We start from the raw sequence: 21,320 nt of genomic DNA, 5'->3' as shown, positions 1-21,320 counted from the left end.
TCATGGGATTTTGTTTGGTATTTCTGGTCTTTTTTGCCATTCCGCTGCGCAAGTAAAGTGACTAATAGTACCTGTTGTGGTCATTTCGGTAATGGTTAATTTGAGTTGAGTACAGTTACTTGTGTACATCGTCAGTTGATGGCAAATTAGTTGCTGCGAAGCAAGGAAAACGGGGGCGAAGGACAATGGAAGCTTGATATCTAGAAGAACGCTTGCTATATACCACCATGGCCCTGTAAACAGTCCAAATCGACTGTTCTAATATCACAACTCTAGTCTGTTTACATTTCATGTCCATATTGTTATTAATGTGCTCTTGATGCAGAATCACAGCTCGTCCACAATGTGTGTATTCTCTGGTTCCACCGCCAGTGTCCGACTCTTGGGGTTCTTTGCCGCCTGTTCGCTGGTAGCATCGCCGGACACTGGTAAGCCCTTGCGCTTGCGGTCTACTGCCGCAATCTCGGCATCGTATACGTTCCACTCGGGCACCTGCCTCCGTGCTCTGTCGAGTTTTGGTTCCTTGGCTGTATGTAAAGTTAGCACATATCCATATCAAAACTCATGTCCCAATCATGTCACTTACTCATCGGGTTATTGCAGAGGTCAATGGTCTTGGCCATAGGCTGAGTTTCATCGCTGCACCAAGTTTCACACCACAACCACTCCTGCGGAAGACTGAAGATGGGAATCGAGAACTGCATATGGTTGGGTAGATCCTGATCGAGGTTCGAAAGGGAATTTGGATCCGCTGACAGACTGTGGTAAGTTTGGCGCAGACGGTCACCAGCAGCCAGTTCACGGAATCGCCGCAAATCAACCACATATAGTGCTGAGATGTGGTACGGTAGACCCTTCAAGTACCGCTCCCAATAGCCCTGCTTCCAAAATCTGAAGCCCTCCATCTCCGTCCGCGAGTCACACATGGGCGTGAAGCCGTATGGAGCGCCCTGGAGGTCGAGCTGTACGAGGTCATACATATCAGTTCGTACGATCTGATCGGCATCCACAAAGATAACTTTGTCCAACGTCAGTGGGAAGAGAACGTCCAAGAAAAGGATCTTGTAGCCCCAAATCTCGCGCTGCTTCTCTTTTTGCTGTCGAAGCCAGTGTGGCCACTTGTACGTAACCATCTCATATTTAAACCCATACTCGGCTGCCATGTGGGGAATAAAGTCTTTGAAAGACGGTGAGAGAAACTGCTCGATGAACCAAAACTTGACTGTGTGGTTCGTATGGCGCATTACGCTGACCATCATGATATTCAACATGCGTTCGTACAAGTGACCACTTGCGACCGAGAAAATGTTGATCTCAGCGTGTTGCAGTTCGGATGGCGATTTTCCCTTGGCCTTGCCTTTAGCGCTGCCCAGAATGCTTTCGGCAAATTTGAGTCCCTTGTTAACAAAGTCCATTGCACCACCGGCATTGCCGGGCGATTTCGTGGCACCCTCTTCCAGTACGTCCAAACCCTCTTTGCCTGGGTTCCGCCGAAGCCGTGGGTAAAGTGTCGTACCCAAGAAGTCCAAAAGTGCGACCTCAGTAGTCTCATCACCGGGAACAGGCGAGAACCCATGGGCGCCAATGCTCTCAATATAGAAGATATCTGAGCTGCGGCCTTTCTCGAGGGTGATGTCGTAAATGCCGGGATTGGCTTTGAACTGAAGATATCCCAAGTTTGCCATGATGATGGTGTCCGCAACTCGTGGGTCAGATTCCGTCCCAAGGACAAGCTGCACGCCTCTAGGAGTGTCTGAATCAGGGCTCCTCGCGTGTCCCTCGATCAAAATGTTTTCCAGCTCATAGATAGCCGTGACATCAGATGTTACAGAGCTCAGCTTGATGTTGTCGAGATCATGGACAGAGACCTTGGGGGCGACCAGCCACGCCGGTGGGACGTCCATACCCAGATTTAGCAAAGCTTCTGACGGTAACCCTTTGAAAGACGCAGAGGGAACCTTGAGCTTGCCTGCTTCGTCAAATACCGGAGCAGAGTCCATGACGAAGCGATAAAATCTCTTAACCGGAAGTTCTTCCAGACGATCCATTGGGTTCATGAAGACCTTCAAATGCACACCCTCAAGCTCAGACAAGACCTTGAGTAGAGGCGTCCATTTCTGTCCAAGTTCGCTTGCGGGGTCAATAACAGCAGTGAAGAAAATCGAAGCCTTGGATCGATCGCCGACTTCAAAGCCTGAGTGCGTCGAGTTCCATAACTTGAAGGATGATATCCTAAGAGTTGGGGGGTTCTCAAACGCTCCATCTGGAAGATCAGAAATGGTAGACAAGGCGGTTATTGAAGTCAATTTAGCCGCCGCCACTGGATCTGATAGCTTATCCCCTAGTCCCAGTTCCTCAAGTGCCTTGTATACCGGTGTAATCCTGGAGTTTTGTTCGAATTCAAGAAAGGTCTGGAAGTCAGAGTCGCCGAACTCAGAAGCTGATTGGATAGGCCCAATAACGCGTCCATTCAGCATCAAAAAGGACCTGCCTGGTCCAAAATTTGCTGTTTTCTGGAATTTCTGCAGAGCTTGGGCATATTCAAGCCCAATGTTGGTTTGGGGTGCATTTCGGATCTCGTCGAGGATTGCAACAAGACCTTCGTCAGACTCGACCGCAAGTAGACGATCAGTGTGTTCTTTGAGATTGCTGTTAATATCATGAGATGTCTTCTGCGCCGCGTTGTGCACGATCTCAAGTTGAACGCCGGGGTTGCTCCTGCGGAATCTTAGGGCTGACAAGAGGAGCTCACGCCCATCCTTGCTGTCCAGGTCAACAAAGACCGTCAAGAGAGCCCACGCCTCCTTGTCAGAATCTGGACTAGATTTGATAACCGTGGTTTTGCTGAATAGATCATCATGACGGGTGTAAACCTTGTTTACGTCGAGGATTGTCAGGCCGTTGTCGTTTTCTGGGAAGATGTAATGGTTGCGACGACTGGAAGCACCCGCAAGGAAAATCTCAGCCACATTTGTTTGGTCGTTAATGGTACCATAGTAGATACCTTCTTGTAGCGACCGCAAGTCACCGGAGATTCGGCCGCTCATCATCCCCATCCATCTGTTCTCCGAGTCCCGGGAAAAGACAAAACCGTTGACAAAAATAGGTGGTACCACAGAGTTGGCACCAAGCCTAGATGACCACTGTTTTGCGAGAGTCACTTGATTGGTGTAAGCCTCAGATGCCAGAACTTCCTTGAGCGACAAGGCCGTCAACTCGGATCGGACAGTGCGGTCTTTAATAGCGGCATCGAACGCTTGCTGGTTGGCACCCGCTATGCTTCCGTCAAGGCATGCTTCGAGATAAGCCATGAGGGATGACAACCCATACGTTTCCAACAAGTGGTAGACGACTTTGGCCTGGTCTTCTGCCTCAGTAGTAGATGTAAGCGGGGCCAAACCAAAGCGGATTGGGACACGTTGTTTGACGAAACCGATTAGTTGGTTGGTCGCTAATGCCAGGTCAGAGGCCTTTGAGAAATCCACAGGAAGGACGATGTTGAAAACGTTTCTACGAATAGGGGGGAGTTGGCCCGGAATGCCACCAGACAATAAAGTCATTATGTGTGGGCTGTAGTTCTCGTAACGCTTGTCCTTTTCGAGGTTGTTGAGCCAGATGATAACCCTGCCGTCCTCCTTCTCATCTCGCCAGTCAAAGCGAGCGGGCTCATCGTCGGATTTTGACGACGCAACATGTGAATGAGACAAGAGATCAACAGCTTCTTCGCCAGACAGACCCAAATCCCGAACCTCGTTGATTAGCTGCCGCTCCCTTCGTAGAACGTCAACCAATCCAAATGACTGAATCTGCCGCTCAATCAGTTGAACACCGTTCATCCACAATATGTTGGACCCGGATGGTATTTGCAGAAGCATGTGGTTGGCATTCCGTTCTCTGCGAAATTCCGCAGATACATTGTGAGCCGAAACAGATGCCGAATATTTCGGAAAGTCCTGTGTAAGCTTCAAGAGTGTCTCGAACGGTTTTTCGCCGCGGAGGATGAAATCCGCTGCCTTCAGTCCTAGCTCCTCGAGTTCAGAAGCTGATAGCGGCTTCAGATCTGTCACCTCCTCATCGCCGTTGAGGACAATCTCAGAAGAGCCACCGGCCAGCGGCTTCTGGGCAGGATCATCCTGGGCAGTCTTCTGGTTTGCTCTGTCATCAATGACAATGTAGTCGGTTCTTTTTAATGCCAACTCGACACCATACCCGCTGAGATATAGAGGCTCCTTCGAAGAAGTGGTGATGCTCCTGTGCCGCAGTCTATATGATGGGCCTCCGTTCCGCGCTGCCGTTGCCAGTGTGTTGTGGAAAGCGCCAAAGCTTGGGGATGTGATATCGGCGTAAAGAACTACCCCTTCCGAACTGTCCCCTAGCTCTTGGTCAAAAAGTATATCTTTTGACAGCGCACCCCCCTCAATCCTGGCCACTCCTTTCGTCTCATCGACAGAGCAGAATATCTCTCCTGATTTCAATATCCATTCCGGGCAATTATCAGCCTTGCCCTGGAGCTTGGGTTCAACCGCAGTTCTGTAGTGTTGGTAGTGGGCCTCAATCCGGGGTGCAGCTGAGCGCATGGACAGCGCCAGCTTAAAAGTAGATAGCGCATCAGGGCTTGTGATATGCCCATCTTCTTGCAATACCTGGAGGAACGTTTCGTACAGCTCCCGGTCAGAGGAGGCCTTGGCGAAGTGACCGCTTGCAATGCGATCTAGAAGTGGAAAATAGGCATCGTCGTTTTCTTGTGCTGCAGTTTCGCTGCATTGCCGTTTAGTTAGTACCGATACTAGGCTTGAATGACCTTAAGCTGCAGCCGGTTTATGTTCGTTCTTACAGAAGCTCTAGCAGATACGGAGGAGATGGGAAGGCCGCCTGCATAGACACCTCGACCGACGGAGCTCCAGATGCAAGTGGGAGAAGCGCAGTCAACAGGGAAACCCGAAGGCCCCATGGGAGTCGTGACAGTTGTATCATGTTGAGTGATCCTCTTCTATTCGTCCGCCAGCGGAACCCAATTGACGAGGCTTTGTAGAGTAACGATTTGGTACCTCGTAGTCGAGGGGTGACAGGACCTCAAGGTAGACAGACGTCTGTCTGGTTTAGGCTGGGGGGTGGTGTACTCCACACAAGTTCAGGGATCAGGAGGCACCTAGCTTTTCCGGAGCGGTGGCTGCCAGACGCGCTAGGTCTACAGAAGCGTGGGCATCCGATCTGTCAAGGTACAATTTCTTTCTAAGCGACGGTTACTTCTTGATCAATCCAGTTTTGATACAAACCTGTTTGGTCTTGGTCATTCGTGAAAAGAATACGTATGTATGTGCACGATGATTGACCAACCCTACCGTTGCCGGCCCCCTGCAGGGAACACCTTCCTTGTAGCTCCAAGTGCATCTGGACAGTTGGCCGGATCTCGAATTCGTAGCCAATGAGAATTCAACGTGGCTGAAGCTCTCTAAATCCTGGTGGGTAAAGGGGCCTGAGGCTGAGCCGTGGGGTCGACAAATGGTGGGGTTGGACTGGATTCCCCTGTCACGGGCGGGAAAAACCATAGAGCGAGTGTCGGTCGTGGTGGTTCCCACACTTTGGCTCCGGCCACGCTTCCACTGTAGCAAATCGGCAGCGACTTGACTTACTTGGGATGCTGTGAGAAGAGCTCGCGCAAGGTGGCCTAACACCCAATTCCCTACAAGCAGCTCAACTTAACCGCTGCACCACCACAACAACCAGACTGTTTCCAGATATTGCGAATCAACAACAGCCTTTTGCTAGTTTTACAGTCTCTGGCGCAGGCGATTTGTTTCACACTCTAAGAGCCAGAAGCTCAGGCTTCATCCCACCTTCAAGATGCAGGCGTCGTCGGGCATGCTCACCAAGGTATGAAGTGATGCACCACTGGCTCTCTGCTTGAGCTACCCCGTGTACTGTACTAACTGATTGCTTGTTCATCTTTGCAGTTCGAGTCCAAGTCTTCTCGCGCAAAGGGCATTGCCTTCCACCCAAAAAGGTCCGTATACAACAGCTAGCTAGCTGGCAGCTCCCCGCCCATAGCTTGGCTGGCTGATACAACCGGCTGACACCTCCCTTCGACATTTCCAGGCCATGGATTCTTGTTTCCCTCCATTCCTCGACGATTCAGTTATGGGATTATCGCATGGGCACATTGATTGACCGTTTCGAGGAACACGACGGTCCTGTTCGCGCCATTGACTTCCACAAGACGCAACCCCTCTTCGTCTCGGGCGGTGACGATTACAAGATCAAAGTATGGTCTTACCAGACGCGCCGATGCCTTTTCACTCTGAACGGTCACTTGGACTATGTCCGTACAGTCTTTTTCCACCACGAGCTGCCTTGGATTGTGTCGGCCTCAGACGACCAAACGATTCGGATATGGAACTGGCAGAACCGGTCTTTGAGTGAGATAGACCACCCCTTTGGGATAGGAGAAAGTTGAGCTTTGGAGTGTTGCTAACCATCACTGCAGTTTGTACGATGACGGGTCATAACCATTATGCCATGTGTGCGCAATTCCACCCCAAGGAGGACCTGGTTGTGTCTGCTTCGCTGGATCAGTCTGTCCGGGTATGGGATATTTCTGGCTTGCGCAAGAAGCACTCTGCGCCTACATCCTCACTTTCCTTTGAAGACCAAATGGCGCGGAACAATGCGAATCAAACCGATATGTTTGGCAACACGGACGCCGTTGTCAAGTTCGTCCTTGAGGGCCACGACCGCGGAGTTAACTGGGTCGCATTCCACCCAACGATGCCCCTGATAGTCTCAGCTGGTGATGATCGGCTAGTGAAACTTTGGCGTATGAGTGAGACCAAGGCTTGGGAGGTCGATACCTGCCGAGGTCACTTCCAGAACGCTTCTGGATGTTTATTCCACCCGCACCAAGATCTTATCCTGTCGGTAGGCGAGGATAAGACGATACGAGTTTGGGATCTCAACAAGAGGACAGGAGTTCAGTCGTTCAAGCGGGAGAATGACAGGTTCTGGGTTATTGCAGCTCACCCAGAGATTAACTTGTTTGCTGCCGGTCATGATAATGGAGTCATGGTTTTCAAACTCGAGCGCGAACGTCCTGCGTCCGCGGTCAACCAAAACGTCCTTTTCTACATCAACAAGGAGAAGCACGTGCGTTCATATGACTTCCAAAAGAATATTGAGAGCCCAACTCTTCTGTCGCTGAAGAAGGTCGGCCCTGCTTGGGTTCCTCCTCGCACTCTCTCCTACAACCCGGCAGAGAGATCTGTGTTGGTTACGTCGTCGGCTGATAACGGCACCTATGAGCTGATCAGCCTTCCGAGGGAAGGATCTGGCGCGATAGAGCCTACCGAGTCCAAGCGCGGCCAGGGCAACTCTGCTATATTCGTCGCTCGCAACCGATTCGCTGTTCTCAACGTCGCTTCCCAAACCATCGATATCAAGGACCTCTCGAACAACACGACACGATCATTCAAGCCTCCACACGGCACGACAGATATCTACTTTGGCGGTCCAGGAAACCTGCTCATCATCACACCCACCGCCGTTCATCTTTATGAGATCCAGCAAAAGAAGACGATTGCAGAGCTTGCCGTCAATGGGGTGAAGTACGTTGTGTGGTCTAACGATGGCCTCTACGCTGCACTTCTCAGCAAGCACAACGTAACCATTGTCACCAAGAACCTTGAACAGGTCAGCACACTCCACGAAACGATCCGTATCAAGAGCGCAACGTGGGACGATGCTGGTGTCCTCCTCTACTCGACTCTTAACCATGTCAAATACACCCTTCTCAATGGAGACAACGGCATCGTGCGGACACTGGATCAAACGGTTTACCTTGTTCGGGTTAAGGGCAGGAATGCCCACTGCCTCGACAGGAATGCAAAGCCTAAGATTCTTCTGATTGACCCTACCGAGTACCGGTTTAAGCTGTCTTTGGTTAAGCGCAACTATGAGGAGATGTTGCACATCATCAAGACCTCCAGTCTTGTTGGTCAGTCCATCATCTCATATCTGCAAAAGAAGGGATACCCTGAGATTGCGCTGCAATTTGTCCAGGATCCCACGACCCGTTTCGAGCTTGCTATCGAGTGTGGCAACCTTGAGGTTGCAGTCGAGATGGCTAAGCAGTTAGATCGCCCCAAGCTGTGGACCAGGTTGAGTACTGAGGCTCTGGCACACGGCAACCACCAAGTCGTAGAGATGTGCTATCAGAAGCTCAAGCAGTTCGACAAACTCTCCTTCTTGTATCTGTCGACCGGCGACACGACTAAACTCGCCAGGATGGCTAAGATTGCTGAGCACCGAGGAGACTTCACCGCCCGCTTCCAAGACGCATTGTTCTTGGGAGAGGTAGAGGACCGCATCCAGATGTTCAAGGAGATTGACCTTTGTAAGAGAACTAGGAATTGCTGAGCCGGTGGAAATTGAAAGCTAACTTGCTACAAAACTGTCAGACCCGATGGCATACATGACCGCCAAGTCTCATGGCCTCGATGAGGAATGTCAAGCCATCTTGGAGGCGACCGGCCTGACTGAGGACCAGCTCACCATGCCCAAGATTGGCGAACCGCTTACGCCGCCCAAGGCTGTCGTTTCTACCCACAAAGCCAACTGGCCAACAAGGGCGACATCCCAGTCCGTATTCGAAAAGGCTCTCCTTGGCCAGATGGAGGGCCTTTCTCTTGATGATGAGTCAGGAGCCGCTGCGAATGGATACGCGGAAGAAGGCGAGGAACCCAGCTCCAAGACAGGTGCTCTTATAGATGTTGATGATGAAGAGGACGCTGCTGGTTGGGACATGGGAGATGACATAGTACCGGAAGTCGACAGCGATTTCGTCAACGTGGAGACTGCCGAAACCGGTGGTGCCGGTAGCAGCGAAGCTGACCTTTGGGCACGGAACTCCCCCTTGGCTGTTGACCATGTCGCAGGAGGCTCTTTTGAATCGGCCATGCAGCTGCTGAACCGCCAAGTCGGTGCTGTCAACTTTGCACCGCTGAAGGACAGGTTCTTGGAGGTTTACAAGGCTTCCAAGACTTATTTGCCTGCATCAGCTGGTCTGCCGGCGTTGGTCAACTATGTTCGCAGGACCACGGATGAGACAGACCCTAGGAAGGTCCTCCCTATTATTCCACGTGATCTTGAATCGCTGGCAACCAATGATCTGCAGCAAGGTTACAGCACTATGAAGAGCAACAAGCTGGAGGAGGGAGTCAAGGTCTTCAGGGACATCCTTCATGCTGTTCTCGTCAACGCTGTTTCATCTGAAGGCGAAGTTGCGGAGGCCAAGAAGCTCATCACCTCTGCTGCGGAGTACGCAGTGGCAATGGATATCGAGCTGGCGAGGAGGAAGCTCGGCGCACCCGATGCTGTGGCCAAGAACCCAGAGCTACTGAAGCGCAGCCTCGAGCTGTCTGCCTATTTCACAATCCCCAAGATTGAAGTGCCTCACAGGCAACTTGCTCTCCTGAATGCGATGAACCTCGCTGCCAGGAGCAAGAACTACAACTCCGCCCTCAGCTTTGCCAACAGGATATTAGCCAATGGAGGCGCCAGCAAAATATTAGAAACTGTAAGTTACCGTCGAACCTTCAGTGTGTATACATGATGAAAATCAGAGGGGAGACTAACCACTATTTTCTTATTTTAGGCCAAGAAGACAAAGGCTCAATGCGAGCGGAACCCGAACGATGCTGTAGAGATCGAGTTCGACCAGTTCGCTGAGTTTGAGGTCTGCGCGGCCAGCCACACACCAATCTACAGCGGAACAGCTTATGAGGAGTGTGCTTTTGATGGATCCAAGTACCATACCAAGTACAAGGGTACGGTCTGCGCAGTATGCCAGGTTTGCGAGGTTGGCAAGCATGGTAGTGGGCTGAAGCTTTTCGCATGAGTGATATCGGGTGCGCCGTTGATGGCGACTGTGTGATTTATAGAGGGAGATCTGCTTGGCCTAAGAGCCAATGCTGCTCCCTGCCACTGGAGCGACACTCCTGTTGATAAGGACTGTCATAGAGTCGGATTGGGATTGCAAAATTACCATATGGAAGAAAAGCTTCTCGACGAGACTAAAAAAAGCGCCGGGCTTGATTTTTTTTTCCCTTTTCTTTCTCGTCCATATATGCAGTCAATGACGGTTCCTTTTTTTCTTTATCTAGTTGTCTTAGCGTGATTAGTCGTCGGAGATGTTAGAGAAAATGTTTACATGCCATTTCTAACATGTTTTCTACGTGAGCCGCGTATGATTGAATGTATGGGTGGAACGTAGGGACGTCTTGAGTCTATGTTACTTTATTACACTTCGGAATACAGAAGGCTCTAAAAGTCTGACTGCCCCAACCTGAATTCTCCCTCACGTCCCAAACCAGCCTGTCCGGCTAAGGCTCACGTCCGTAGATTCCGATCCGAGGTTGCTGTCTGCGATCTAAGCAAGAACCGGTCACCCCTCTCCTACCCCTCACGCCTTCCCAAGCACGGCCGCACGCTCTACTCTAGACGATAGTCTCCAGCTCGCGGGCGTATCCAAGGGTGTTCTCAATGAACGAAAGGCTTACGGGCTTCTCGGGCTCACCATCCTCGGCACCAGCGGTAGGGAAGTAAATATGGCCATCGCGGACAGTCCAGCCGCGACGCTTGGCAAACTCAACAACCGCACCCTCCGACTCCAGGAAAAGAAGAGATTTGGTGGAGGAGATGGGGAGAGACGGGTAAGCACGCTCGCTGCTCGAGGCGATCTCGGCCCGTATTTGGATGGTCAGGATCTATACATTTGGGGGCGGTGATTTATTAGCATGATGTGGCTCCGATACAAAGCAAACAACAGGAATCAAAAGGCATGAGAAGCTAGTTTCCTGGGTTCAAGCCAAAAAGGAAAGCTCACCTCTGAAAAGACACCATACTCCTCGCAGGGCACCTCGCCCTTCTTCATGGCCTTCCAGACGCGGTCGTAGCTGCCCTCCATCAGCCACCTCTCAAGCCGGATGGGGTAGCCGAGGTAGCGGTCGCCTTCGACGTCGACGCTGCCGCCACCACCCTCACGGGTGGACAGAGCCTCGAGCTCCGAGTGGAACTCGGCATAGCGGCCCTGGGTGAGAAGGAGCAGCAGGTATAGGCCCGTGACCTTGTTGCGCTCGGGCAGGTTGGGCGGCAGCACGTTGGCGGGGAGTTCGTACAGCGGCGAGAGCTGCTGGACGTAGCGCGTGAAGCCGTCGGCGTTCTTGGCGCGGATCGAGTACAGGGCTCCCTGCTCGTACGTCTCCCGGGCTAGGGCGAGCTGTGCGGCCGATGGTGATGCGCTGCTGCTGCTGCTGCTGTTCTTACCGCTGCTTGTTGAGCTTGGTGTCGTCGTCGTCGTCTTGGGTGTGAGTGCGCCGAGCTGCAGGAGGAGGAGCTTCGCTTTCGAGAGGAGCTTGGCTGCGTCCGCGTAGGCGAGCTGTTGCGACTTGAGCTGCGTCAAGATCTGCTGTAGTTGCCGTTCTGCCATCTTGTCGAGTCCGGATATGGATGTGGATGGTGGGATGTGGTGTGGTTCAAATGGGTTCGGAAGGAAAATGGCGGCCGGGGGTCCTCGTTGGCGTTGTTCGCGTTCCAACAACAGCCAACAACTCGAGCTCCGTAATAGCGTAGGTCGTCAAGTTGGGTTTGGAGTTTCTGTGGAAATGCGAGTCGTTACGGAAGTGTGTAGCTATTTTTGGGCTTCCGATTTTTTGGTGTTTTGATTCAAAGAACTCTTGTGCTTTAGCAGCGGGAGATTGTTGATGTGGCCTGGTGGTTAGTATTCCAATGGACAGCACAAGCAACCAGGCCGAGAGGCTGACGAAGAACCCCATCGTCAACCCGCCATCAACCTGAGAGTGGATCGACTGCCCCACCTTTACCCGCCGATCTGATCTGTTTGCTACCTACCCTGCAGTTACTTCACACACCTAAGCGTCTTGTGATGCTATTAACATTATACGTACACAATGGACTCGGTAACCAAAATTTCACTGCTATGACTGTCATAGCTAAGTTAGACATTTATCAGATGCCCCTCATCCTTCTGAAGAACTTCCTCCAAAAAAAGTGTTCGAAAGCAAGCATGCCAATACTCACACCGATACACAGCATCGCAACTACCAGCAGGAAACCAACTCCATGTGTAAAAAAGCGCCAGACAAACAAGCTCTTCGCTTATTGCGAATCTGCCAGGGCTTCCAACACACCAGCTTCGCCCATGGCACGTAGCCATCCATGAACCAAAGGAGTGTAGTCTTGACATCGGCGACGCGCAGCAGCGAGATCCTCGTTACCGCTTTCCCGGGCTGCGTCGTATTCCAGTCTCAGATCACGTTGCTCAGCTCTTAGCCTTCTCATGGTTGTATCTGCATATTCTTGTGTCATCTCCGGTCCGGCAAGCTCCTTTAAAAATTCGTCAGGGGCTGCCGTTGCTGCAACTTCCTCGTATGTCAAGCCCATCTTTCCCAACTGCTCGGTGTTTTCTTGTTTGCATGTGATGTAACTTGAATCCTGCTCCGCAATACTCTTCAATGTTGGGCTGGCAGCCAAATTTTGTTGGAGTGCCTCGTAGCAGGCCATGTTCGCCGCAAGCTTCTGGCGCACGCTGGCTAGGGGATTGTGGGAGAGCGCAAGCAGGTTGGCCTGGAGACCAAGCTCTTCAACCTTTCTCTGGATATGGGGTATCACGGCACAGGCCCAGTCTCCCTCATATGGTCCTGTATGCTGCCGATTTAGTTCAAGAATACACTGCAAAAAGATCTGGAGCGTTGACCCGTACCTAAGCAGATGACACCTCCATCTAATCCATCAAGCTCCCACAGTTGACCATCATGAGGAATATATCCCACGTAATGCTTGGCGGAGTCAGGGTCAAGTGCCTTACGCTTGCGCTTGTTGGACTTTCCCTTGTTTTGGCGCTTGTTACGCTCCTCCCATTGATTCATCATCCCCAAGTCTGCATCCATAAGATCGAGACGACTTTGGATAAAGTCAGCAAAATAATCTCTCAAGAGAAATTATAATGGCAGTTGCAGAAAGAGTTTGTATTCGCCCCAATATCACTCACCGCGCAAATGTATTGTGAGTTGATCGGAGAAACTTGTCTTGTGACAAGTATGCACCTCTGTGCGAGAGCACCATGTTTGCAGTTTCTTCTTTGAACTTGCGCACTTTTTCGCCCATAGCTACTTCGTCGCAGTTCATCAAAACGTTTAACAAGGCAACTGTAGCACACGAGTTGGAGGCAGTCTGATCAAGATTGTTCTTAGCTGGATAATCTTGCTAGGTCTGGCTGTCAAGTCAGGAAGGGAATCACAAACCTGGGCGGCAAACCACATATTCGATGGAGGTGGAACTATCTCGTCTGAGATTGGAACACCATCGCATTCGAATAGAAAAATAAACCCGTAAATTGGTTTTCTTGGAGTATAATCAGCCATTGATTTTCAGCTCTCTCTTCAAAGCTAACTTAGCTTACCTGAGTGCAGCTATCTCTGTCTCATCCATGCTGAAAATTTCCTCGGTACGGACATTAGACACACCAAGGGTGTGCAGTATGTAGTTGAAATGTGCCTATAAATGGTCAGCAGGGCCGTCACCATCAGCGAAAGAGTTTTCTACTTGCCGGATCCGATTCAAGCTCAACCCAACCCTCATATGCTTCCAACTCATCGTGGGGAAAGTTGAGTACATCGTCAAGAAGATCCGGAGCTTCGTCAGTGCAAATAGCGTCCGCCTCTTCATCAGCGTTTTTGATTCCGTTTCGATGAACTTTGCCCGGTAAATCTTTTCGCTGCCTCTTGACGGTGTATCCTTGAGCACGTCGAAGTTCGTCATAGCTGTCCTTGTCATCTCGCTCCTTGTACGAGATCTCGGGTCGCACTCGTCCCGAACGACGGCTACTGATCTGAGTTGTTATGTTATCGGACATGGCGATGGTATAAAGAATAATCTTGGATACCTGAGCGATTTGCCTGACCGATATGGAAAGTGTGCAAGTTAGAGCAGATAGGAGCGATTCGGTAATTGTGAGATTTCTACGGTGCAGGTGGCGATACTCGTTGACGACGAGTTAAGAGGCTGATCTCCTCATATATTTTTTTTCCCTGGGAAATTTTATGTGTCTCCTGGAAATCCGAATCATCGATTAATAAGACGGTGGTGATGTTCGCCGTGAGTTTGTGGCTGGTTGTTTGTTCACCGGGTTGAGCGCCACTAGACATGTACGGGCTTCAACTTAATCGCTGCAGCACAAAGTTGCCAGCTGGTATAATTCGCAAGCCCCTTCAACCAGGTTCTAGAACGAGAATGTCGCAGGCTGAGGGTTTCTTATGGAGTAGTCATATTTCACAAACATACGTCCGCATTGTGTTTCGATAATCGTCAGTGGAATCTGGACAATGCCGTAAGAATTGTTTGAATTACTGCATCTTTTCGTGTGGCGATAATCGTTGGGAAGTTTGGGTTACCAAAGGGACTCCTCAGTGAGCAGACAACTTTTCCACCTCAGCACCTACCTAGTCAGTTAGATCTACACAGTGGGTTTCCGCATTAAGCACCTAATATACCTTATGTATATATAGAGCTATTAATTTGGACAGACGGCAATTAAGTACGTAGGGACCTTATATATTTATGGTAGTCATATTAAGTAAATAGGGACCTACCTGGGCAGGTAGGGTAGGCCGATTGACAGAACAGTTACCTGATAGCTCTAGCCCCTCGAAGTACAAGCTTGGCATGCACATTTCTGGGGAGAATGGAGACTTTTACTGGAGATGGGGATTTTCTGCGTTTCGACATGTAGTTATCTTTCACATACTTGTATGTCCGGTTTCAGGTATACATTCTCAGCAAATTTTTGGAAATAACCTTTCCCTTACAAGTGTAAACAATCCCGAATTCAGTATTCGTTGCTCCTGTTAAGTAAGACCCTCATTCACCATGGAGACGCCGTGACTTATCAGCCAATCAGATGAGCTCTCGGCTTACACTTCACAATCCATGTGGGGCTCGACCAGCATCATTCATCCCGCCTGTGCAAGCAAATAAAAAAAAACGCGTTCCTGACGTTGCTGCAGAGCCGTTGACGTGACAGGCGAAAGTGTGACGGAGGCAGGAGCATAGGAAGCTTCTACCACCAACCACCAACCCCAAACCAAGGGGATAAAACGGTAAAAGAAGCCGATATAAGTCTGTTCTCAATGTAAATTGCGCAGCCCTTTTTTCACTTTTCGTGCCCAGTCTACCTACCTACCTACCCTAAAAGTTTCTTTTCGGCGACTGACATCAACTTGAATACAGGCAGGGATCGATTGAGCCCTCACGAACTACGACAACGACAACGACAACGACGACCGCAATCAGCGCTGCTGTAACTCTAAAATTTTGAACACAGCTGTCGCTGCGACCGAGCAACATCCCAAGCATCGCCCAAACGTGGCGAAGGGGATGCGATGCCAGCAACACCACGAATTTCCAATGGGGCTTTCCCCCAAACCCCAGCGCACAAAGGCGCCCCTCCCACACCGTCTCCGACTCCTTCAGCCCGTCAGTCACTATCGGCGCCGCGACGGAGCTTGCCCCCAGCGCCCCAAAAGACCGTGGCCAAGACGGCTGCAGAGCCAAGAATACCCCTCCGGGCTATAGACGCACCCACTCAGCGCCTGTTCGCCCTCGGTATATATGGCGCTGTGCAAGCATGGAAGCTCTACGACTGGTCGCAAATGCTGGACGATGATAGTGCCCAGTCATTATGGCTCTCACTCAAATGGATCGCTATAGACGGTGTCTACATACTAGGACTCCCTGAGCTCAGAATACCCTGGCTTGAGCTCTCGCAGCCCGTCGCCATATTCCTGCTGGTTGCACATGCAATTTTTACCTTGTTGATCATGAACCACATTCCGGTAAGACATCGTACCAGACGCAGATCTTCTAATACCGTCTTGGCTCTGTTACCTATGCCAATTGCATGCTATTTACTGACCTGTCTGTGTAGGTTCCATTACTAAGTGTACTGTTTGTATACGTCAAAGCATTCTACTTTGACTCGGAACTCTCAATATCCGATAACTACGTCAAGACCTCTCAAATTCTCCACAACTCGTCACTAATCCAGGGCCGTCAAATCATCAACATCCTTCCAGAGGGGTAAGTGCCTAGTGTTTATATGTTACCGTGTTTACCACTCCCCATCAGCCCAGTATTGACATAACAACAATAGGTTCGCCGTGCTGAACCCCGCCGGAACACCTTTCTGCATTGGCGGTGACATTACCACTGCCTTGATACCGATTCACTTCAACTCGACGATACCCCGTGAGGTTGAGTTGATCAGGACAGACTTGGACACCGACGGCAGCATTCAAGAGGTTATCAAGCTCTCTAGGTCTGACATCCGCACCATCCAGAGCCACGCAAAGAAGCTCACCCCGGATGGCACCCCGAGCGCCTTTACATTCGAATACCGTGTCAAGAAGGCAGGAGCCTATAAGCTCAAACGCGTGATTGACGAGCACAAGCTGGAGGTTCAGCGCAAAAGCCCCCATACCTTTGTCGTTCGATGTCCTTCGGCCAGCATTGGTCCATCACCGCCCTCAGAACGTTGTCTCAAGGACTTGTCCGACCTTGTGCTCAACGTAGATGGAACACCCCCGCTCAAGATTGTGTACAGTCGCAGGATCAACGGTAACAAGGAGCACAGCTTTCACTTTCCCAACCTCCAGCCGGATGGTTTCTCATCGCCCTTGATCGGTGTGGCAAGCTCTAGCCTCACTCTTCTTGAGGACGAAGACATATCATGGGCAAGATCGCAGCGTGTGCCTGTGAGCCTGAACGAGTCTCTATACTCTGGTGGCGAGTGGCAATACTCCGTCGACGAAGTACACGATGGGCTTGGCAATGTTGTGCGCTATGCCTCGCCGACCGACGACCCAGAATATCGACCGAAGGCAGCAAAAACGCTCGTCAAAACTTTCTCGGTGCGGGAGCGACCAAAGGTGCATTTGACTAAATGTGACATTCGGAACCCGCTCAAGGTGGCTCGAGGCCAGCGTGTTTCTTTGCCCGTGGTTTTTGAAACCACAGGCGAAAAGGCAGACGAAAGGCCCCACGCTCTTACTTGGGACTTTTCGCCAATCGACACTCTCACGAGGAACGGCGATCCTGGCGATGTTGTTATACCTGGCTCGCACGTGAGCAAGAAGCCAGGTGATGCTCCTGTTGTATCTGCTCCTGGTTTGTACACCCTAAAGACTGTCAGTGCCGGGAGCTGTGATGGCGAGGTCCAGGAACCTGCATCCTGTCTTGTCCTGAATCCCCTGGAGCCTGAACTCTCGGTCAGGTCTCGGGACATACCAGACAAGTGTGCCGGCAACTCGGTTGGCCTCATTGTCAACCTCGACCTCGTGGGTACACCGCCATTTGTTGTCCACTACAACGAGGTTTTCGGCGGACGCGTGGAGCACAAGGTCGTGCACATTTCTGGGACCAGACATGAGATGGAGCTCACTCCTCAAGAGGAGGGTACTCATAAGTACACATTTACCAGCATTGATGATTCGCTGTATAAGCAGGTGCCTTTGACTGGCCCCGGCTACACACTGGAGCAAGATGTCAAGCCTGCTGCTTTTGCCGAAATTTCCCGTCGATACGAAAACAAACCTCTCAGCGCCTGTTTGGAACAGCAAGTGGACGTAGATGTTGTCTTTTCTGGCGGCGAACCACCCTATACTCTAGAGTACGAGATAGCTCATGAGGGCAAGAGGACTCCGTATAAGGTTTCGGGCATCCAGTCTAGAGAGCAAACACTGAGGACCCCGGCCTTGAGCAAGGGAGGCGAGTACACATTGGCCCTCACGAGCGTTATGGATAAGCGCGGCTGCAAGAATTCCCTGCAGAACGAGATGAAGATCAACGTCAGACGCCAACGACCGCGGGCATCGTTTGGTGTTATTGAAGGCCGTCGCAAGGCACTCAACGTCGAGTCTCCAGATGCCAAACACAAGTTGCCAGTCCGTTTAACCGGTGTGGGCCCATGGAAGGTGACATATAAGAATCTCGACCAGCCTGGCTCTCCTCTCATCCACCAAACTGTCCAAAACAGCAACGGTGTCGTAACGGCTCGGGACCCTGGAACATATGAGCTAGTTGAGGTATCTGACAGCCAGTGTCCGGGTGCAGTCGACCCCAAGGCGTCAACTTTTGAAGTTTCCTGGCTTCCTCGACCCGAGCTTTCGCTGGTGCTGTCTGACAGCGTTAGTCATGCCGGTGATTTATTCGTCAAGAAGGATGTGTGCGAGGGCGATATTGACGGCTTCGAGATCAGCCTCAAGGGTATATCTTCCTTTCTGCATGGCCTACCATTCGTAATCATACGACTAACCACAAGTTTCACTTCAGGTTCCCCTCCATACCACGTCAAATACCAGATCCACCACAAACCCACATCTGGACCGGCATCAAGCACTCGAAAGGAGTTTGATGCAGCCTTGAGCAAATCAGCAATCTCCATGCTCACTGCAAAGCCTGGACTCTACACGTATACCTTCACTGATCTTGCCGACAGCCTCTACGACCTGACTAAGAAGCAGTTCACACCGGTTGTCCTCCAGCAACGTGTCAATGCTAAGCCAACGGCCACTTTTGACAAGCCTGGACAAGTCTTCAAGTTCTGCATGTCTGAGCAGGATTACGAAGAAAAGATTCCTGTCACACTGACTGGTGTTGCGCCCTTCTTCCTGGAGCTTGAAATCAAGCACCACAGCAACGGTGTGCCACAGGTGCACCGTATCCCATCCATAAACTCTAACAAATTCGGCGTTCAGCTACCCCGCGAGTTGCTTCGCCTTGGTCCTCAGCAGGTTCGCATCCGTGAGGTCCGTGACGCTCGTGGCTGCCAGTTCCGTTCGGAAATTGGTGGCTCGTCAGTCCAGGTGCAACTTTACGATGCGCCCGCAATTTACCCACTGGAGACTCGCACGGACTACTGTGTGGGCGAACGACTTGCGTACACCCTATCCGGAACACCTCCGTTCCAGGTATCTTACACCTTTGGCGGGCAGAAGCGCAGCGCCAACTCGCCCACGACGAGCTTCCGCCGAATCGCAGACAGTCCCGGAGAGTTCTCCATCACGAGCGTCAGCGACAAGGCGAGCGAGTGCCGAGCCGCTGTGGAGCTGGTCAAGCGTATCCATCCAATGCCGAGCGTGCGCATCAGCCGTGGAGAGAACGTACAGGTGGACATCCACGAGGGCGGCGAGGTCGAGATACTCTTCGAGTTTGGAGGGACGCCTCCATTTGAGTTTACGTACACACGTAGCACCAATGCGCGAAAGGGGCAAAAGTCCAAGGTGCTCGAGACCAGGCACGACGTCAGTTTTGAGCACAGCAAAGTTGTGCGCGCAAGCCAGGAGGGTACATATCAGGTCGTCGCCATCAAGGACAAGTACTGCGCCTTCTCAACCCAACAGGTGGACGTCAAAGACGGCTCGCAGAAGCTGTTGCAGTGATATCCTTCCTGGCTTGGTATCAGCCACATGGAGGAGTAGAAAGGGCATGAGTGAGTGGCCCATGGGTCGGAAAAAGCCATAAAAATGTCAATGCAGCCACATCTCGATTATTTCTGGCCGATATCTCCTGTTCTTTGTTTTTGCTTTCCTTCCCCTGTCTCTTTTTTTTTTTTTTTTTTTTTTGTGTTGCCGACCCTGTCGGAACATGGGTCGTTCATTGGGTAGGAGAGTTTGTTCTCATGCCCAACTCATTATTGTGCTGTCTCATTCAAGGACTTTTATATATTGTGGAATCATGAGCACGGCGTTCAATGGGTTTCCGCTATAATATTAACATAAATACCAAAATCAGACCGATCTGTGCAAGCAAGGCGGACCCTTTCCCTGCGGCGCTACCATTGCGGCATATCCGGCGCAAGGTTTATGCACTAACATTAGCTCCGTATGTCCCGCCGCGTCTTTGCTGGTTTTCTTCGTCTGTTCAGCCTTTTCTCAATTTCCTCTTTTTTTTTTCGAAGCACACCATCAGCCAAAATCGGCGTGTACAACCACGAAAAGAAAAGCTGTAGGATCCAAGCAGTCGGGTTCATCTTTGCCCCCGAAAACCCGTTGAATAGTTGATTTGATACAGCCAGAAAAAGGACGATTCCAGAACACGGGTGGCAGGTAAAAAGGGTCCGATATGCGTGTCTCTTGTCAGCGGTAAACCCTTGAGCCGCCACAAAATGCTCTACCTCCCTGCCGTCCGCCGGCCAAGATTGGTGGCTTTTTTCCCAGCGGTTTGGACAGTAGTCCGACTTTCCCTACGGGGCTCTCCCCAGTGGTTCGCCGGGCTGGACCATTCGATTTCTCAAAAACATCGTTGACAAAGATGGGGGTAAATTAAAGAGTTGTCTTTAAAGTATTTACTTCTAGAAGGCTTGTTTGTATTGGACTTTTGTTGTTGTTATTACCCTGGCAAAGCCTGGCATGTCACGGTGGTATGTGAATACCTCACAATGACCCGAGGAGCTGGATCGAACCATCGGGAAGTTGACGGCCAGGGATATTGAAAAAATAATGTTGCAAATGTAAGACTTGGGGCAAAGAACGAAGCCAGGCAAATATCAGTAAAAAAAGAAAGAAGTCACCCCGTCATTTTTTGTTCGACATAGTTCGGGATCAGGTGAGCGTTACCAGGCAGTCGTACCTAGGTAAGATTGGACGCAGGGAGTGATTCAAGGGAACTGCCACTTCAGTTGCTCCAAGCCTGTTAGCGTGACAAGCTGTGGTAAGATAACCGGCCAGGAACAGAGCGTCGGTTAAAACCAAAAATGCACTAAATGTAGGCATATGAATGACTCCTGGTCAGCCCAATATTGTGGTAAGCTCACGACGTTGACGCTTATTATTACCGATATAGTCTTTGTTGAGGTATACGGTAGTCAAGCAAGTCGGGGTCACTTGGCGATGATTTGTCCAGTCGTGTAACCGGGCATATGCCTGGGTAAAGAGGGGGATGGGATTACTGGCCGGGGGGGGGGCTGCTAGGTGGTTACGGGCGCACAGCGTGGCGGCATGAACAGGTGATTGCCTCCCGGCTTACCGGTAAGCGGGGAGCGGAATGCTAGTATGATTGATATCCAACTAGGTAAGGTGCCATTCTGCTAGTATCCCTAGATCTTTCTACCATAGTAGGTGGCACCAATGTTTCCCTTCGTCTGCGTCGAGCCAGCCAGGTTTACTTACTGTGTTGGTGGGGGGTTTCTTTTTCTTTTTTTCCTCAGGAACATGGATAGGGGCAAACATGAGACAAAAGAAAAAAGAGAAATGAGA

At 51.0% G+C, this 21,320-nt stretch overlaps 5 protein-coding genes across 5 annotated transcripts; 2 read left to right on the top strand and 3 right to left on the bottom strand.

The window, feature by feature from the left end:
• Positions 1 to 180: 180 nt before the first annotated feature.
• PgNI_00516 (uncharacterized protein) lies at positions 181 to 5,314 on the bottom strand. The gene is made up of 3 exons (XM_031120595.1): positions 4,835 to 5,314; positions 587 to 4,758; positions 181 to 527 (listed from the first exon to the last, which is right to left on the bottom strand). The coding sequence occupies exons 1-3, from the start codon at positions 4,972 to 4,974 to the stop codon at positions 328 to 330; spliced, it is 4,512 nt and encodes a 1,503-aa protein (XP_030987790.1). The 5' UTR covers positions 4,975 to 5,314; the 3' UTR covers positions 181 to 327.
• Positions 5,315 to 5,622: 308 nt separating this feature from the next.
• On the top strand, positions 5,623 to 10,202 carry PgNI_00515 (uncharacterized protein). Its single transcript, XM_031120594.1, has 6 exons — positions 5,623 to 5,874; positions 5,955 to 6,004; positions 6,097 to 6,416; positions 6,485 to 8,386; positions 8,451 to 9,568; positions 9,647 to 10,202. The coding sequence occupies exons 1-6, from the start codon at positions 5,845 to 5,847 to the stop codon at positions 9,887 to 9,889; spliced, it is 3,663 nt and encodes a 1,220-aa protein (XP_030986280.1). The 5' UTR covers positions 5,623 to 5,844; the 3' UTR covers positions 9,890 to 10,202.
• A 51-nt stretch (positions 10,203 to 10,253) lies between these two features.
• Positions 10,254 to 11,761, bottom strand: PgNI_00514 (uncharacterized protein). Its single transcript, XM_031120593.1, has 2 exons — positions 10,877 to 11,761; positions 10,254 to 10,757 (listed from the first exon to the last, which is right to left on the bottom strand). Exons 1-2 carry the CDS (start codon positions 11,477 to 11,479, stop codon positions 10,488 to 10,490), a joined length of 873 nt encoding a protein of 290 aa, XP_030986876.1. The 5' UTR covers positions 11,480 to 11,761; the 3' UTR covers positions 10,254 to 10,487.
• A 135-nt stretch (positions 11,762 to 11,896) lies between these two features.
• On the bottom strand, positions 11,897 to 13,924 carry PgNI_00513 (uncharacterized protein; the record flags this gene model as incomplete). Its single annotated transcript, XM_031120592.1, has 6 exons — positions 11,897 to 12,710; positions 12,773 to 12,972; positions 13,061 to 13,242; positions 13,314 to 13,413; positions 13,472 to 13,566; positions 13,640 to 13,924. The coding sequence occupies 6 exons, from the start codon at positions 13,922 to 13,924 to the stop codon at positions 12,169 to 12,171; spliced, it is 1,404 nt and encodes a 467-aa protein (XP_030987787.1). The 3' UTR covers positions 11,897 to 12,168.
• Positions 13,925 to 15,449: 1,525 nt separating this feature from the next.
• PgNI_00512 (uncharacterized protein) lies at positions 15,450 to 19,692 on the top strand (the record flags this gene model as incomplete). Its single annotated transcript, XM_031120591.1, has 4 exons — positions 15,450 to 15,902; positions 15,995 to 16,146; positions 16,220 to 18,330; positions 18,397 to 19,692. The coding sequence occupies 4 exons, from the start codon at positions 15,450 to 15,452 to the stop codon at positions 19,503 to 19,505; spliced, it is 3,825 nt and encodes a 1,274-aa protein (XP_030986875.1). The 3' UTR covers positions 19,506 to 19,692.
• Between the last annotated feature and the right edge of the window lie 1,628 nt (positions 19,693 to 21,320).

Source organism: Pyricularia grisea (genome assembly GCF_004355905.1).
Source record: "Pyricularia grisea strain NI907 chromosome Unknown Pyricularia_grisea_NI907_Scaffold_1, whole genome shotgun sequence".
In the NCBI taxonomy this organism is placed as follows: Eukaryota; Fungi; Ascomycota; class Sordariomycetes; order Magnaporthales; family Pyriculariaceae; genus Pyricularia; species Pyricularia grisea.
The sequence above is the reverse complement of the archived record's forward strand: the minus strand, read 5'-3'. Positions and strand labels throughout refer to the sequence as shown.